The sequence below is a fragment of the Podarcis filfolensis genome, assembly GCF_964270895.1.
Source record: "Podarcis filfolensis genome assembly, chromosome: 13".
Lineage (NCBI taxonomy): Eukaryota > Metazoa > Chordata > Lepidosauria > Squamata > Lacertidae > Podarcis > Podarcis filfolensis.
This window is the reverse complement of record NC_139615.1, coordinates 34,780,468-34,799,637: the sequence shown is the minus strand read 5'-3', so window position 1 is coordinate 34,799,637 and position 19,170 is coordinate 34,780,468. Positions and strand designations below refer to the sequence as shown.

General features: G+C 45.5%; 1 protein-coding gene across 1 annotated transcript; it reads right to left on the bottom strand.

Annotated features, from left to right (window-relative positions):
* Positions 1 to 595: 595 nt before the first annotated feature.
* Positions 596 to 11,704, bottom strand: TMEM92 (transmembrane protein 92). The gene is made up of 5 exons (XM_083583694.1): positions 11,302 to 11,704; positions 8,208 to 8,248; positions 7,202 to 7,255; positions 5,240 to 5,447; positions 596 to 1,944 (listed from the first exon to the last, which is right to left on the bottom strand). The coding sequence occupies exons 1-5, from the start codon at positions 11,362 to 11,364 to the stop codon at positions 1,837 to 1,839; spliced, it is 474 nt and encodes a 157-aa protein (XP_083439820.1). The 5' UTR covers positions 11,365 to 11,704; the 3' UTR covers positions 596 to 1,836.
* Positions 11,705 to 19,170: the final 7,466 nt, after the last annotated feature.

Below are 19,170 nucleotides of genomic sequence, written 5' to 3'. Positions count from 1 at the left end.
ATAATCCTGGTCCTCCCCCCCGTCTTTCTTTGGCAAGCCTGTCCCAGCGAGACGCCATTTAAAACTGCGTCATAAAATTTTCCTCCGTTCTCCTTTGTTTACAAATCATCTCCTTGATCTATAATTCATCCCACACAGTTCTTGAATTCCTGGTTGTGTTTAATAAAATGCCACGAACTTCTTTCTGAGGTGGAGGGTTATTAATAATCACATAAGACATAGAAAAAAAAAGTTTTTTCCTCCACCCCCCTTCATTTCACTCCAAACGTACCAGTCTCTTGATGGTGGTTCATCGCTTGATTTATTTGTCCCATCCGTCGCTCCGGTCACAGAGATCCATTAATCAGCAGTCTTATCTCCTGAATTTCGCTTGATGTATGTGCTTTAGCTTCTTTCCAATTATATGTTTCCAATTATATTTCCGAGCTAAAGCGAACTCGGGCGCTGATTGGAGACGGCGTCAGGAAGAGCCAACTTCACCGAGGGCTCATGCCAAGTGGCCGGCACCCCCTTCTTTCGAATCCGGGGGTACATTGTGGCCACCGCTGGCAAGGCAGCCCCCCATCTCCTTGGGGGTGGTGGGAAGGCTGCATACTTCCCATAGCAGTCTCTTAATTACCTCATGTGGGTCGGAGAGATGTTATTGTCGGCCATCTTCCAATGCGCCACCTGGTGGCCCCCCCAACTGGAACCAAGCCTTGGTTTTTAGAACGTTTTCAGAAGTTGAACGGATTCTGTCCGAGAACCAAAGTACGACTGTATTGGTTAGTCACACAACCCTTTGAACTGGAAGTCCTAGGAACCGAATTTCAGAAGTGTGTAGTGCAGACAGTTCTCCGTCTGATCACACGCGGAGTTCAAGAATGTAAAGAAGATGAGATACCGATGAAAGACAGATGGTTTATAAGAATGATGGAGAAATGGGCAGAAATGACAAGGTTAGCAGCCAAAATTAGAGATAAAAAATGAAGGAACGTTTTTGGAGGAATGGAAGTATTTCATAGCATATCTAAAGAAACAGTTTTATGAAAACACGAACAGGATTTGAAATACGAGTAACAGCTTAGAAATAGTCAGATGAATAATTTAGGATGATAATTATAAAGATAATAAGCAGCACAAGGGAAAACATAGAACATCATAGAAGGGTGGATGAGAAGTCACAAGGAGAGTCCAATGTCTAGGGGGAAATGTGCAAAATTTGAAAAATCAATAAATATTTTTTTAAAAACAACAACAACAGGGAGGTTTCCTCAGCTGACGAGAGAATTAAAAGGAGGGGGGGAACTGTGGCTGAGGTTTGTAGCTTAGAATTAAGAGCCTTGTGGAGGCAATGAGTATGGAGACACTTTCTTCTGTATCTGATGAACCAAAGAAGGTGCTTCTTCAACAGATAACTGCTCTGAGACCTCCGGGTATAGGGCTGTGTATAAGTTCAATAAATAATAACAACAACAACAATAATAATACACTTACTAGCCTGATTAGTTAATAACTGATAAGCATGGAGTAAGTCCCACAAGATGTGAAGGTGGCCACAAGCTCGGAGAGATTTTTAACAGGGGTTAGGCAAAGTAATAATAAAGCACAGATCTGTCAACAACTATTCAGCATAATGTCTAATGGAACCTTCATGAGGCAGTATATCTGTGAATACCAAATGTTCGTGGAAGGGAAAGGCCATCATCTATATTCCCCACTTTTGTGCTTCATAAGGACACCTCGCAGACTGGGAAGGGAATGCGAGCCTCGATCGATCCACCCATTATTATTATTTTTATGTTCTTCTCACAGTTCTGGTTGTAATAGCAGCAGAAACACGGCGCTCTTCAGCTGTCATCTTTCGGTTATGTATGCAGGAGGCTCGGAGATATCCAGAGCTATGTTGTCATAAGCAGGCGGCTGTCCCTCAGGAGTTGGGTAACAGGGTAGCTTCCAAGCAACCTGGAGAGAATGATAGGAACGGTGTCAATGTCAAAACATGAAGAATTTTTTTTGGGGGGGGGGCTCTTAAACACACACATCTACCCAACCCAACCATCGGGAATGAAAAGGGAATGAGATTTTCTACAGGGTGGAAAGAAGGTTGCGTGGCGAGTTCCCGACCCCCCCCCAGGTGGAAATAATGACACACGACACAATTATTAAGGTTAATGGGCTAAAAAAAGGCCACAACTTTATTGGTTACAGGTGATGAGCGGTATTGGCTTAGGCATTGGTCCTAACTGACTATATCCGACTTCAGCCCGTCCGCTTGAAGTCTGGGAAGGGTTAACCACCAGTCGGGGGAGTCCTGCTGATGCACATCAACTAGGAACTCCCCCCGGGGTCATCGTTAGGGGGTGTGCCTTAGGCCCTAAACTCCTAGGCTTCGGTCAGGGCCACGCTCCCCGGAATCCTTTATCGGACTACCCTTCAATATGTGGGGCAGGTGATGGCGCTACCTCCCCTCTTCCATCTACAGAACTATACCTATACCTAACCGCCAATACCCAGAAAGCTAGGCGAAAACCAAGTGGTTGGTGCCAATTTGCCAAGTGGAAAAATTCCTACCAGGTCCCCCCAACGGCGACCAACCAAGGTCCATAGCAAGGTCAAAGAAAGCAAACCTTAGAGGGCAGGAGGGTAGGAAAACCGATGCAGCTGGTGGGCGGACAAAGAGGGAGATCCCCGGCTGTGTCCTGCCTTTAAGGGGCAGGCCACACCCCCAGACCAACTCGATTGGCCGGCTAGGGGGTGACGCAGCCGGGAACTCCCCAGTCATGCAGGGGCTGCCCTCCCACCCCCTGGGCACGTGGAGGGGCCGTGAAGCCCGCAACCCCACCTCCTCCTTAAGGAGGAAGTGGCTTTCTCAGAAGACAACAGCCATCTGCAAAAAGTGAGTTCCAGTCAGGAGGGACTCTGTGGACGAACACCGTGCTTTGCCTGCAGAAAGCCTTAGATTCAATCTCTGGTGCCTTCATGTAAAAGAAAGCGGCAGATGGTGGGAAAGGACCCTGTCTGCGGCCAGGGAGACCTGTTGCCTGTCAGTGCAGGCTATACTAGATTGACAAATATTGTGAAGCTCCTCACCACAAAGCGGTGGAACTCCCTCTTCAACACCACTATAAAGCTTTTGGTGAATGCTGACGACACATCTCTTCACTTGGCCTTTGAGGTGTGTTTTCAAAAATTCCCCTATTCCTTGCCCTAATTGTTTAAATATCCGAAAATGCTGTTTTTCTAGAAAAAGAGGGGCCGGAACTCCCCATGGACACTTCCCTCATCCTCTTAGAATGGCCCCCCACCTGAGAGGTGCCAGAACGGCTGAAACAAAAAGCCCTTTTTGAATTTTAAATAATTGCGCCTCACCTAGGGACGTGGGTGGCGCTGTGGGTTAAACCACAGACCCTAGGGCTTGCCAATCAGAAGGTTGGCAGTTCGAATCCCCGCGACGGGGTGAGCTCCTGTTGCTCAGTCCCAGCTCCTGCCAACCTAGCAGTTCGAAAGCACGTCAAAGTGCAAGTAGATAAATAGGTACTGCTCTGGCGGGAAGGTAAACGGCATTTCCGTGCCCTGCTCTGGTTCGCCAGAAGCGGCTTAGTCATGCCGGCTCCCTTGGCCAATAAAGCGAGATGAGCGCCGCAACCCCAGAGTCGGTCACGACTGGACCTAATGGTCAGGGTTCCCTTTACCCTTTACCTTTACTGGGGCCTGCTGGTGAAGGGTGGGTAATAAATTTAATGATCATTAAAGTAATCATGGTTTGTCTGGTTCAGTATATTTCGGTATATCCCGCCAGACTTATGAAGACAATTAAGAAAACGTATTCTCTAACAGCTGGTGATCCATGATTTTAATTTTTTACGTGCTTCTTAGTGTGTGTCTATATGAGACTGATATTTTGATATCTTATATGAAATGGTGGCATTCAAGAATGTTTTTAAATAAATTAATAAATGAGGTAACTTTCTTTTATGTTCATATAAGTGGCATAGTGCAGGTTGTTGGCACCCTGGGCACAGAGTGTGGCTGCACCAGCTCAAGCTTCGGCTGCCAAACGAGCTGCCTCTGGTTCTGGTTGAGGGAGCAGTGGCGTAGCGTGGGGGGTGCAGGGGGGGCCGGCCGCACCGGGCGCAACATCTGGGGTTAGGGCAAATCCACGGGTTAGGGGGCGCAAATCCACGGGTTAGGGGGCGCAAATTACTTGCCTTGCCCCGGGTGCTGACAACCCACGCTACGCCACTGTGAGGGAGCCTATCGTGGGGGCACCTGGTTACGCTGCCTCGCACCCAGGGCCAGATTTAGGTTTGATGAGGCCCTAAGCTACTGTAGGTAATGGGCCCTTTATATGTCCAGCTGTCCTTTGTCAACAACAAATTGTCGTTGTTTTTTGTGTTGAATCTATGCTATATGGTAATTTATGGACCTAATAATGAGTTTCACCAAACTGCAGGAGGCAGTGGAAGACAGGAGTGCCTGGCGTGCTCTTGTCCATGGAGTCACAAAGAGTCGGACACGACTAAACGACTAAACAACAACAACAACAATAGGTATCTAAAGCCATTGGCACATAGCAAAATAGGTATTTTATCAAAGTAATTGTTGAACTGAAACACAGCGGTACCTCTAGATACGAACGAGATTCGTTCCGGAGCCCCGTTCGCCTCTAGAAGCAAACATAACTAGCGATGGCTTTTCGCCTCTTCTGCACATGCGTATGACGTCATTTTTAGCATCTGTGGATGCGCAAGCGGCGAAACCCGGAAGTAACGTGCTCTGTTACTTCCGGGTTGCCGCGGAGAGCAACTCAAATGCGCTCAACCCGAAGCGCATTCAACCCGAGGTATGACTGTACAATTCAGAAGAAGTATATTAATAGTGAAATACAATTAAGAAGAAGTATATTTTGGGGGGCGCCCAAGAGAGTGGGGCCCTAAGCTATAGCTTGTTTAGCTAAATCCGGCACTGCTCAGGCCCTTTCAAAAATCTGCACCCTGGGCCACAGCCCCCCCTGGCCCTCCCCACGCTACACTCCTGGTTCATACAGTATCATTTGAAGAGGCAAAATTGATTTAACGAACATTTGCACCCTCATTTTTCTCAACTTTTGCACCAGGAATGAAGAGGCATGGACTTCTCAATTCGAGGTAGGTCCATAAATCTCTCCTGGGCTCACCGGAAGCAGGCTAGCTGTCATTGTGGCAGGAATACCTGCCATCTCTCACGAGCAGAAGAAAGAGTCACATGAGATGGTTACCTCACTGTAGGGGGGAGGATCCATGCTCTCTTGCTGTGGAGGAGCTGTAGGCACAGGTGGGGCAAAGGCAGGCGGCAAGGTGGGCATGTGTATTGCCACTTCTTCTTGGTCGGTCTCCTCCGGGTCCTTGCAAATTGCGCAGCAGCACTTAAAAAGCACCGTCAGGCAGCCCACGCCCACGCCGATCCCAATGACCGTGACGAGACCTCTGCATGGAGACAAAGGAGAGGCATAGCATAAGTCTAGCTCCTGGATCTACCAAACCCCATCAAGGAAATGTTTTATCTTTTTAAAAAAGTTAAAGGGACCCCTGACCATTAGGTCCAGTCACGGACAACTCTGGGGTTGCGGCGCTCATCTCGCTTTACTGGCTGAGGGAGCCGGCGTACAGTTTCCGGGTCATGTGGCCAGCATGACTAAGCAGCTTCTGGCGGACCAGAGCAGCGCATGGAAATGCTGTTTACCTTCCCGCCGGAGTGGTACCTATTTATCTACTTGCACTTTGACGTGCTTTCGAACTGCTAGGTTGGCAGGAGCAGGGACCGAGCAACGGGAGCTCACCCCGTCGTGGGGATTTGAACCGCCGACCTTCTGATCGGCAAGTCCTAGGCTCTGTGGTTTAACCCACAGCGCCACCCACGTCCTTATCTTTTACCATGCTGCTAATACAGAATATCTGAAACCCACCACCAAGAAGACATTCCTTCTCTAGGCTGCATTCTGCTCCAGGGCATTGTTTTTCTCCCAGCCCCCGCCCCCCCGCAAGTTGAGCATACAAATTTGCATTGTATCAGGATAAAATGCTTGCAAAAGAGAAAAAACTGTATGGCAGTGGAAGATTAGACTACTGCAATGCACTCTCTTTGGGGCTTCCCTCGCTCTTGATCTGGAAGCAGCAGAGAGGGCAGAATGTGGCGGCACGATTGCTGACATGAATGAGACCCTTTCGGTGTATAATACTTGTGGTTTTTAAGGAAGTCTTAAGGAATTGTTTAGATAATGCAGATGGGCACATGACCAGGGCTGGATTTAGGTTTGATGAGGCCCTAAGCTACTGACGGTAATAGGGCCCTTTATATGTCCAGCTGTCCTTTGTCAACAACAAATTGTCACTGTTTTTGTGTGTGTGCTGAATATATGCTCTATGGTAATTTATGGACACCTAATAGGTATCTAAAGCCATTTGCCATTTGATAAAAATAGGTATTTTTATCAAAGTAATTGATGAACTGAAATACAGTTAAGTGAAATAATTATTAAGCTCTAACTTAAAATGATTTTTTATTCATAACAAACTTAATAATGCAAACACACTGGCGTTTGGCAATAACTAAAGTTCCTTTAGAGACACAATTTACAAAGACTCATAATCTAGTCTCTAGAAACTTGCTATAACATGTAATAATAATAGGTGTAAATATATGATGCAAACCATTAATAAGTATAAATAATTATAAATAGCAGAATGTAGGCCCCCTATATATAGAAATGAGCAAACCAGTGATATTTTAGGGAGCAGACTGGCAGACGGGACCCATTACTTACATCACAGGAGCCTACACAACACAAAACACTGTTGCTGTATGTAGGTTTTATTTTATTTGTTTTTTAGCTTATATTTTGGAAATGTACACCCATTTTTTTCTTTAATTTTTTTGGGGGGCCCAAGAGAGTGGGGCCCTAAGCTATAACTTGTTTAGCTTATATGTAAATCCGGCACTGGGTGTGGCTTCAGGAGAGGGGGTGTGGCTGGGAAGGGGGCATAGCCTGGACCACATTTGGTTCCCGGCCCCTGGCAGCACACAAACGGAATCCTCCAGTCCATCGATCTGATATTGGACCAGTCTCAATGCTGGTGTAATCATGGACAAACCAAAGTCTTCTCCTGCCAATTCACAAGCAGTGATTCCCCCACCTAATCCACTCTCCAGGGAGGGGGTCCCATACTTGCTCCATACGTACATGGACCAGCCAGGCATTCTCCATTCAATGCAGGTGCAGTAGCTGCCTATACACCTTGGAGAAGGAGAGAGGCAAAGGTTTAGAAAAACAAAAGCTATTATTATTATTATTATTATTATTATTATTATTATTATTATTATTTCTGTTTAATATACCACCCTTTATCAAAAGATCCCAGGGCGGTGTACCCCGTTAAAACCACATTGTAGAACATTAGTAACAAATAATAATAAAACAGAAAAAGGCCGCTCTCGCTTTGCCCACCACTCCTCCCAACCAGCTGCTCCTGAATTTTCCATAACATTGTGGGTAGAGGCTGCATCTCAGTGGCACAGCATGCGTTTTGCATGCAAGTTTCTAGGCTCAAACTTTGCATGCAAGTTTCTAGCTCTCAGCAGCGAGAGCTGGGGAAGGAAACCCTGGAGAGGATCTGGATTTCCTCTCAAGCCCAGTTTTTTCGGCCATGCCATTTTTTTTGCTTGGGTTTTCCTCACCTCCACCCCTGTTGTCTTAAAGGTAAAGGGACCCCTGACCATTAGGTCCAGTCATGACCGACTCTGGGGTTGCGACGCTCATCTCGCTTTTTTGGCCGAAGGAGCCGGCGTACAGCTTCCAGGTCATGTGGCCAGCAAGACTAAGCCGCTTCTGGTGAACCAGAGCAGCGCACAGAAATGCCGTTTACCTTCCCTCTGGAGCGGTACCTATTTATCTACTTGCACTTTGACGTGCTTTCAAACTGCTAGGTTGGCAGGAGCAGGGACCGAGCAACGGGAGCTCACCCCGTCGCGGGGATTCGAACCGCCGACCTTCTGATCGGCAAGCCCTAGGCTCTGTGGTTTAACCCACAGCGCCACCCGCGTTGCACCAATTTCTACCCAATTTTTTTATCTACCCAATTTTCCCACGCCCAGGTTGGACGCTCATCCATTTAAGGTCTGAGCCAGTCCTTCTAGCATATTCAGTACAGGAGAACAGGCTAGAGGAAGAAGTTGGAGCTGTAACTTACGAGTAATCCATACAGTCTCCTTCTCCTTTGAATGTCAAAACCTAGAACGAGAACGAATCTGGAAGTGAACGACTGGAAAGGAATATGTCTTTATTTAAAGTGCATTTATTTATTTAGTTTATATCCCACCCTTCCTTCAGTGAGATATTTTTATCTTGATCTTCACCAAAAAAAAAAAGTTGCCAGTGAAGGTTGTGGACCAATTATTTAAAAAACCAAGTTCCCTACCTTGAGCTAAAAGACACAACATGAAAGGAGGGTTGGGGACGGAGGAGGAAAAGCAAATTTGGGCACTACCGTATTTTTCCGTGTATAAGGTGCCCCCACGTATAAGACGACCCCTATTTTTTTAACCCAAAATTAAGAAATTAAGTTGTTTAGCTTTGGGTGGGGGTGGGGGAGGTCACTTCCATCAATCGCTCACCCGCCTGCCCGCCAATCGTTTGCCACAGCCACTGCCGATCGCACACCTCACCGCAGCCGCCAATTGTCTGCCTGCTCACCTCCACCAACAGCCCACCCGCCCACTTTTCACAGCTGCCAATTGCCTGCCCAATTGCCGCAGCCACATCCAATCACCAGCAGGCCTTGCCGCAGCCACCAATCAACCGCCCAATCACCACTGCCAATCTTCAGATGCTGCTGCCACTAATCGCACGTCCCCCCTCTGCATTCACTATCCTTGTGTGAGACAACACCCAATTTTTGCCTAACTTTTTTTTTTAGCAAAAAGCATCGTCTTATACACAGAAAAATACGGTAGTTTCCAAAGTTGTGAAGTTCTTATAATCAGCTGGTCTTGCAGCAAATCCACTTCTGCTTCCCTTGTCTTCCTCTAATGATGGAATATTAATGGAAAATATGTTGCTTTTCTATCCATCTGCTTCTATTTAATGTGTGCTTCTATTTAAAATGCATCTCTGGGTTATTTGTGGGGCATAGGAATCCATTCTTTTTTCCCTTCAAAATATAGTCCAATCCCCAGGGCCCCCTGCTGAAAAAGTTTGTTGAACCCTGGGTTAGAGTGATGCCCTGGGCAGAACCAGGTTCACATACCCACTCAGCCACTGGGTGATTTAGTCACCCTCTCTCTGCCTAACCTACCTCACAGGGTTGTTGTGTGGATTAAACATGGGAGGGGAAGCAGGAATGCCAGAGATGGGGAGCCCATGGCCCGGCAGCAGTTATTACACAGCTCCCATCAGCCCTGGCAAATGGTATGGGAAGATGGGAGGTTAGTAAGTGATGGCAGTGGCAGAGCTAGCTGCTTGGGTACCCAGAGTGGTCACATGATGTGCACCCGGGGGCGGGGCGATCGGCCCAAGGGGCGGGGTGATCCTTTCGGCAGGGATCCGATTTCGGCGCGGCAGCATGATCCTCCTAGTGGGGGTCTGATCATGGCGTGGTGGCGCGATCTGCCATGGGGGGATTTTGTCACCCCCCAGATGACACTCAGAGCGGACCACCCCTACCGCCCTCCCTTTCTATGCCCCTGAGTGATGGTGGCAAGCTATTCTGTGCCCTAGGAAAGACTAACTGCTTGCACTCCCCGCAAAAAGAAAAAAAGGAAAATTGCTAACTTTGATGTTCAAAAACAGATGCCTTGTAGGGAAAAATGGAAAAGGACTCCAAACTGCTAACTTTATTTTAATTGCAAGGATAAGGAATACGACGATCTTTGGTCACCTTTCTCAAATAGAGAAGAAAATGATTTCTAGTTCACAAATTATTTTGAACAACCTTGCGAATTGTAATTAAAAAATGTAAGTCTCTTAAAATTTTCAGTTTGGGGCACATCTCCTTTTCCGTTGCAAATTTTGACACCAATTCCTTCAGACCAAGCGCTGACACTTGGACATGTTTAATTGGATTAGCTGCCAAGCCAACTAGTCTCTTTCGCAACGTTGTTGAGAGTATGTAAATTGATAAAATTAATCATTTTACACGTATTTTTTCCTTGTTTCTATAGATGCAATTATTTCTACTGTTTTTATATCTGTAATTGGTTCGTTCTTGTTGGCATCTGTCTGTCTTGAGAGACAATGGCCTTCGTATTGCATCCCCTCCAATATTTCTCAAAGTAAAATGGGAATATGCTTCAAAAAGGACAAGCAGGACAGTCTGGAAACAAATAAGAAACTGGAATAGTTTCTGTAATTCGGGGGCTATCCCTGTGAAATCAGGGCACTTGGAGGGTCTGGCTGTCCAGGCAACAAGACGGCCCACTCTCAGTAATTGATAGATCACATGCAATGATAATACTTAGTATTTGACAGCCCACGAGATTTCATATTTGAAACCTGCCAAAATCAAAAGTATTGTGAGGGAGCATGAGCCTAAATTTTGAAGCCAGCATTTGCCATCCAATACCCCCTGCCAAATTTAAATAATTAATTCAAACTTTCTCACAGAAAAAATTACAGGGCAAATAGGGAAAGGATTCATTTCAGCTTCAGTAAAACTTGTCTATCCCCTTCTGAACTATTTCTAAGGATGGAGATGTCCTACCCTCCCTCAGTTGCAGACTGCTATTCAGTCATGTATTACAAACCAACGTCCCTTTTCCGTTTTAATACTTCTTTCTGAATGTTAAAAGGACAGGTTAGGAAGGGGAAATCTATTTCCCTACCTTTAACAGTCAAAGAGATCTCACCATCTTACACTCTTCACACCATTAATTCGCAGAAATATAAAAAGGGCCATGCTGGATCAGACTGGATTTGCAAAAAAACCCAAAACCCTTCATGTCCATCTAAACTAAGAGGCACCACCGTATCTTGTGGCAAGGAGTTCCGTAAACCACTTAATGTGCCAAGTGAAGAAGTACTGCTTTTCTTTTGTTCCGAATTTGACTGCCCATCGGTTCCATTGGGGGAGACACAATACTGGGAGAGAAGAATAACAACTTCTCTCTATAGCATGTCTCGCCTCTCGGCAACTTAGTTCCCCACCCACTCAAAACCTAAAATATCCCCAAAGTCGGAGCCTTTCCTCACTGATAAGGTTCCCTCCCTTCCACAGCTCATTGGGGCTGCCTCTTCCAGCAACGTCCCCAGCTCTGTGCTATGAGTCCCACGGCATCTGGCAAACTCACCTCCTGGTAAACAGCGAAGAGGCAAGTCAGTAGCCTTGCTGCTTGGTTTCGCCATGTCGCCATCCTCTTGCCTTGCAGTTCAGTGCCCTGTGCACGACTCGGATCGCTCAGAGAATGTCTTATCTTGCTCGCCGCCCTGTGGACTTTGCCTGAGGGTGGGGAACGGGGTCATTGCCACCGGGTGCAAGACACCGTCATGTGCTGTGCTGAGCACACAGCAAGGTGCGGAGAAGGAGATCAGGCATTTGACAGGGCTCCCCAGACTGGCAGAGGGTTCCCCTGCCCCACCAGGGCTACCATTTCTGAAACTGTGTATGGAATTTCCAAGGAGATCAGGTGAGGCATGAGAGAATTGTGCGTCTTGCCTCTCCTAAGTTAGGAGGAGCATGGATTCCATGTGAAACAGCAACAGTACATGACCCTAGTCAAGCTTGCAAAAATATATCATTTGCCCGACAATAAATGTTGGAAATGTAAAGAAACTGAAGGTACATTCTTTCACCTTTGGTGGACGTGCCCAAGAATTAAGGCTTTCTGGGAAATGATCTACAATGAAATGAAAAAGGTATTTAAATATACCTTTCTGAAGAAACCAGAGGCCTTCCTTCTGGGCATTGTCGGCCAATTGGTGCCAAAGAAGGACAGAACGTTTTTTATGTATGCTACAACAGCAGCAAGAATACTTATTGCAAAGTATTGGAAGACACAAGAACTACCCACTTTGGAAGAATGGCAGTTGAAGGTGATGGACTATATGGGATTGGCAGAAATGACTGGCAGAATCCGAGACCAGGGAGAAGAGTCGGTGGAAGAAGATTGGAAGAAATTTAAAGATTATCTACAGAAATATTGTAAAATTAATGAGTGTTAGAATGATGTTGGATTGAAATTAAGTGGTTTCCAGCTGTAATGCTTTAAGAGAATATGAAAAAAAGGATTATAAATAGGTAATAATATAATGGTAAGGATTTGCTGAACTAACAATTTGGGGTGGAATACAAAAAAGGGAGGTATGAGGAGGTCCGGGAAACAAGTTAAAAGAAAATAAGTAATTGAAAATGTATGTGTGTTTTTTTTTTCTTGAAAAGTTTCTTTATTCTGTATTTTTGTTATTCTGTTTTTTCTTTTTTTATTTTATTGCAATATTATAAAAAATCTTAATAAATATCTTATTAAAAAAAAAGAAACAGCAAGGCGGGAGTTTACAACCCACTGGACGTGGGGTATTACAATACAATATGATAATCCTTATTGTCATTGTCCCATACAGAACGACGAAATTGGGGGGGGCGTCTACATAAGACATTCAAAACCAACAAGCCTGCTATCCCACCTATCCCAACCTGGTTAGACCCATAAAAACTCTGATACCCCATTTTTAAAATACAATACACTCCCATAGAGACTCCTTACACTGCGTTTAAAACCAAAATCGCATTTGGATAGAAACTGTTTCTCAGGCGGCTAGTTTTTAAGATCTCCTGCATATTCAAATTCAATTTACTTGCTCGTTTAATTGTCTGCTGTAAATACACACTCTTATAAAACTGCAGGTTATTACAATAATCCTGCTAATGTTTTTGTTTACAATTTATCTGTAAATATTCAATAAACCATTTCCATTCGTTTGTAAAAATTTGTTATCTTGATTTCTTAGTCTTCTGGTAAGTTTCGCCATTTCTGCATAGGTTTTTGTATCCATTCTTCCTTTACTGCAATTGTTTCGGGAAGTTTTTAATGCTTGATGTTTTGCTATGTTTTTATATGTGCTTTAAGCCAGCCTGAGCAGCTGGGGAAGAGTCGTTGTTGTTGTTTAGGGGTAAGCACCATTGTTTTTAACAGAACTTACTCCCAGTTAAGTGTATATAGGATTTCAGCTGCTATCATTTGACCTGTGTCACTTCATTTTTTCTAGATGCTTGCATTATTATTATTATTTGACTTCCTTCCCGCTCTTCCTTTCCCCCTTTATTACATTTCTATCACCTGAAGATCACAGGGTGCTTTATAGTATAAATGGTGTAACCAGCTGATCCCTGATTTGCCTGTGACCGCGAGGCAATGACTCATCCTTAGCCATGGCAGGAGCCACTCAAAATACTGGTGTGTCCTTCAGCGTCATGGAAACGGCTTGAGGCGTCATGTGCTTTGTGATATTGAACTTTAAAAGGGGAATCCCGTGTAGTCTGATATCTTGCTGGTGACACGGGTACCTGTGGAGAAAACGGTGTGTCCTCCTGAAATGTGAGATTACTTCCTGTTTTAGAGGGAAACTGAGGCAGGAGGGGGAAGGCAAATCAACTCTTCTTTCCAGGACATGACTGTTACCATAGGAGACAATTTCTAGGAGTTGAGGTTCCTTCAGCCCCATCCCCCATAAAATATTTGAGGGGGCCAGACACTTCCCCAAATCCATGGGCATTGCCATTCACATGGTATCCGTGTGTCTCATCTTGCGATTGATTATTTGGAATAAAATATTTTATTCAAGTTGGCACCCCTGACTGCTATCTTGAGCAGGGGGCAGCTGAATTCATAAGGAATGGGTTGTGTTTATTTTATTTTATTTAAACCCTTTTAAAGACTTAATGCTATTTGGTTGCTCTCAACTTCCAAGGCAAGCATTGAAATATAGATTCTAAGGGAAGACAATATCTTAACACCTGGGAAGATCTGTAGGGAAGGAGGTGGTCTTTCAGATATCTGAGGCCTAAGTCATGTAGGGCTTATACAAGGGCAGACACTGATGCCGAAATCCAGCATCGGCTGAGCTTTGCGAGTGCAGCTTTCTCCGGATTGAAGTGCAGAGTGTTTGAGGACCAAGACATTCGCAGGGGAACCAAAATGCTTGTTTACAAAGCTATTGTACTACCAACCTTACTGTATGCTTGTGAAACGTGGACTGCTTATAAACGCCATCTCCAACTCCTCGAAGGATTCCATCAACGGTGTCTCCAAAAATTTTTACATATCACCTGGGAAGACAGGTGAACTAATTCCTGTGTACTGGAATCAGCAAAGATCAACAGTGTCAAAGTTATGATTCTTCAACATCAACTTCATTGGACTGATCGAGCTGTGAGGATGCCTGATTCGAAAGCAACTACTCTATTCCAAACTTAAAAATGGAAAGAGTAATGCTGGTGGTCAACAAAAGAGGTTTAAAGACTCTCTCAAGGCAAATCTTTAAAAATGTAGTATAAACACCGACAACTGGGAAACACTGGCCTGCGAGTGCTCCAGTTGGAGAACAGCCTTTACCAAAGGTGTCATGGGCTTTGAAGACGCTCAAACTCGGGACGAAAGGGAGAAACGCGCTAAGAGGAAGGCACGCTTGACAAATTCCACACCATGATAAACTCTCGCCCAGAAACCTATGTCCCCATTGTGGAAGAATGTGTGGATTCAGAATTGGCCTCCACAGACACAGACGGACTCACTGTTAAAACCGTGTTTATGGATCACTCGGCTATGAGTGATCGCCAAGGAAGAAGATACGGAGAACTGAATTCAAGGCTGGAAAAATGAGAAAGTGGGAGAAACCAAAACGGACAGATTCACCCACCCTGAAGTAAAGCAGAGCCCACCAAATAGACAGTGGTTATTATGGGTTTCAGCCACAAGGTGTCAGTCCAAGCCTGGCGATGGAAGGTCACCTTGGCTGTTAATGGTCTTTCCTGATGGTTAACCAAGATGCTAGGAGTGTGACCCACCTGAGTTCAGTGCTGTTATGCAGGTCTTCCACCAGCCTCTTCTCAATGCCAAGCACAGCAAATAACTTTTGGATCCTTAAAGGTAAAGGGACCCCTGACCATTAGGTCCAGTCGCGGACGACTCTGGGGTTGCGGCACTCATCTCGCTTTATTGGCCGAGGGAGCCGGCATACAGCTTCCGGGTCATGTGGCCAGCATGACTAAGCCGCTTCTGGTGATCCAGAGCAGTGCTCGGGACACCATTTACCTTCCCGCCAGAGCGGTACCTATTTATCTACTTGCACTTTGACGTGCTTTCGAACTGCTAGGTTGGTAGGAGCAGGGACTGAGCAACGGGAGCTCACCCCGTCACAGGGATTCGAACTGCTGACCTTCTGATCGGTAAGTCTTAGGCTCTGTGGTTTAGACCACAGCGCCACCTGTGTCCCTTTGGATCCTTAGGATCTGTGTATCCTCCCTTTGGTACTAAAAGCATTTCGCACCTGTTCTTTCCATAATCCCGATTACAGCATTATATACCGAGCCGATATTATTACTCCCACCCACCCACCCACCACACACATTATAAATGCTGGGGTGTGATACCAAGAGGCTTGCTTAATTTTAATACATGCCTGTCATGAATCTGGAAGAGGAAAAATCCCCAGCTCAGAGCTTCTAGCTTTCATCACTATACTATAGAAGCTTTTCAACCTGGGCATGTAACTGCTTGCATCTTATCCTTTAAAAGGAACAAAAGAGAGAGAGAGAGAGAGACTAGCTGAGCATTCCTATATAGGCTTTGCCTCCAGCAAAGGAATCCATAGGTTCTGAAATCTTCTGCACAACATTTGCAAAATGGCATCGACATCACAGAAAGTTTTACACGCCAGTGCAACAGAATGTTGCAGCGTGGAGTGTAGCTCCTGTTCAGGATTCCTATGCCATATTTCAGGATATTCCATTCCATTGCCCCATCCCAGTTTTCCATTCACTTGCAACAGTCAGCATTCCATTTTATTGTAGCATTTTATTACCCTTGTATAAGCCCTACATGACTTGGGCCCCAGATATATGAAAGACTACCTCCTTCCCTACAGATCTTCCCGGGTGTTAAGATATTGTCTCCCCTTAAAAGAATATACATTTGAATGCTTGCCTTGAAAGTTGAGAGTAACCAAATAGCACTGAGACTTTAAAATGGTTTTTTAAAAAATTAAAATAAAAAATTAACACAACCCATTCCTTATGAATTCAGCTGCCTCCTGCTCAAGATAGCAGTCAGGGGTGCCAACTTGAATAAAATATTTTATTCCACATAATCAATTGCAAGATGAGACACACGGATACCAAGTGAATGGCAGTGCCCATGGATTTGGTGAGGGGTCTGGCCCCCTCAAATATTTTATGGGGGCGGGGGCCTGAAGGAACCTCACCTCCTAGAAATTGGCTCCTATGGTAACAGTCATGTCCTGGAAAGAAGAGTTGATTTGCCTTCCCCCTCCTGCCTCAGTTTCCCTCTAAAACAGGAAGTAATCTCACATTTCAGGAGGACACACTGTTTTCTCCACAGGTACCCGTGTCACCAGCAAGATATCAGACTACACGGGATTCCCCTTCTAAAGTTCACTATCACAAAGCACATGACGCCTCAAGCTGTTTCCATGACGCCGAAGGACACACCAGTATTTTGAGTGGCTCCTGCCATGGCTAAGGATGAGTCATTGCCTCGCGGTGACAGGCAAATCAGGGATCAGCTGGTTACACAATTTATACTGTAAAGCACCCTGTGATCTTCAGGTGATAGAAATGTAATAAATAATAAGAATAAAAATGCAAGAATCTAGGAAAAAAATGAAGTGGCACAGGACAATTGATAGCAGCTGAAATCCTATACACACTTAACTGGGAGTAAAGGTAAAGGTAAAGGGACCCCTGACCATTAGGTCCAGTCGTCGCTGACTCTGGGGTTGCGGCGCTCATCTCGCTTTATTGGCCGAGGGAGCCGGCATACAGCTTCCGGGTCATGTGGCCAGCATGACCAAGCCGCTTCTGGCGAACCAGAGCAGCGCATGGAAACACCGTTTACCTTCCCACCAGAGTGGCACCTATTTATCTACTTGCACTTTGACATGCTTTCGAACTGCTAGGTTGGCAGGAGCAGGGACCAAGCAATGGGAGCTCACCCCGTCGTGGGGATTCGAACCGCTGACCTTCTGATCGGCAAGTCCTAGGCTCTGTGGTTTAACCCACAGTGCCACCCGTGTCCCTTGCTCTCTCGGGTACTTTCCCTTAAAGATTTGTGTTTGTTTCCACTCCTGCAAACCTTAGGATTCCCCTGAGCTTGCCGATACCTTTCTCTAATGCATAGATAGTGCCATTTGGGCTACAGAAGGACAGACACTTCAAGGCCAACTTTGCCATTCACATCTAAGGATGGATGTCTGTGGCACTTGCACGTTTCCGAGCACAATTCAAGTGTTGGTGCTGACCTTTAAAGCCTCAAATGGCCTCAGCCCAGCATACCTGAAGGAGCGTTTCCACCCCAATTGTTCAGCCTGGAAACTGAGGTCCAGCTCCGACGGCTTTCTGGTAGTTCCCTCCCTGCAAGAAGTGAGGATACAGGGAACCAGGCAGAGGGCCTTCTCGGTGGTGGTGCCTACCCTGTGGAATGCCCTCCCATTAGATGTCAAGGAAATAAACAACTATCTGACTTTTAGAAGACATCTGAAAGCAGCCTGTTTAGTGAAGTTTTTAACGTTTGACATTTTCTGTTTTTATATTCTGGTGGAATATAAAGGTGGCTGGGCAAACCTAGCCAGATCGGAGGGGTATTATTATTATTATTATTATTATTATTATTATTATTATTATTTCCAGGAATTCTGCTTTCCATTTGTGTGTGTGCGTGCGTGTGTACATTTGCACCAAGGACATCCAAGAAGACACAAAGTGAGGATGGACTGGGCCACTTCAGCAAGATGTCATTCATTTAAAACTTTTATAAGGCTAACGGATTGTGAGTGCCAATATGTTTCTGCACTTGAAGGTGATTTGCACAGCCATTTAAAGCAGGCCAAGCAGCCAAGATAACAATGCATAAATGATGAGCTATACTGGACTTCCTGAGTGACAAAAAAAAATATGAATTATGGATGCCTGGGAAGAAAATTTGGGATTACCATCTAGCAGAATGGGGAAAAGGTGGATATTTCTGGAGTGTACGTGGTAAATATTTCAAATAATTGATATATAGATGATTGGCAGATAGGGAAGCGGAAACCTCTTTTTTCTTTTAAACTTCTTGGCCCCCCCCTTTTATTCTGTTTTCTCAGGTTGCTTGGGGAAAAACCTTGGAGAAGAGGGGATTTAGGCAGCTTTTCAATCTCCACAACTGCCTCATAGGGGCAAGACATACCCAACCAGAGTTGCTGTGCTCATTAGGCCAGACATTCCTGTGCAGATCCTGTTTTTGCTAACAAAGAGTTGACCACTGGCTCACTCCTGTCACCTTAGCAGATCAGTTATGTTAGGGTTGCCATATTTCAAAAGGTAAGGTAAGGGATGCAGGTGGTGCTGCGGTCTAAACCACTGAGCCTCTTGGGCTTGCTTATCAGAAGGTCTGCGGTTCGAATCCCTGCGGCGGAGTGAGCTTCTGTTGCTCTGTCCCAGCTCCTGCCAACCTAGCAGTTTGAAAGCTCACCAGTGCAAGTAGATAAATAGGTACCGCTGCGGTAGGAAGGTAAACGGTGTTTCCATGCGCTCTGGTTTCCGTCACGGTGTCCTGTTGCGCCAGAAGCGGTTTAGTCCTGCTGGCCCCGTGATCCGGAATGCTGTCTGTGGACAAACGCCGGCTCCCTCAGCCTGAAAGCAAGATGAGTGCTGCAACCCCATAGTCGCCTTTGACTGAACTTAACCGTCCAGGGTCCTTTACCTTTTTACCTGCTTCAAAAGGTGAAAATCTGGACACAAAAGGTTGTTGAGCTTTTGCCCCAAACTGATGAGCCTTTTTCTTCAGATCTCAAACAAAAATGAGTTTTTGAGCTATGGTGGGCTGCCAGACGTCCAGATTTTCCCAGATGCTTCTAGCAGTTTTCGAACGGATGCTGTTTATGAGGGTCGAATACCAGGTGTATCTGGGAGATTCCAGATGTATGGCAACACTAGTTAAGTATTG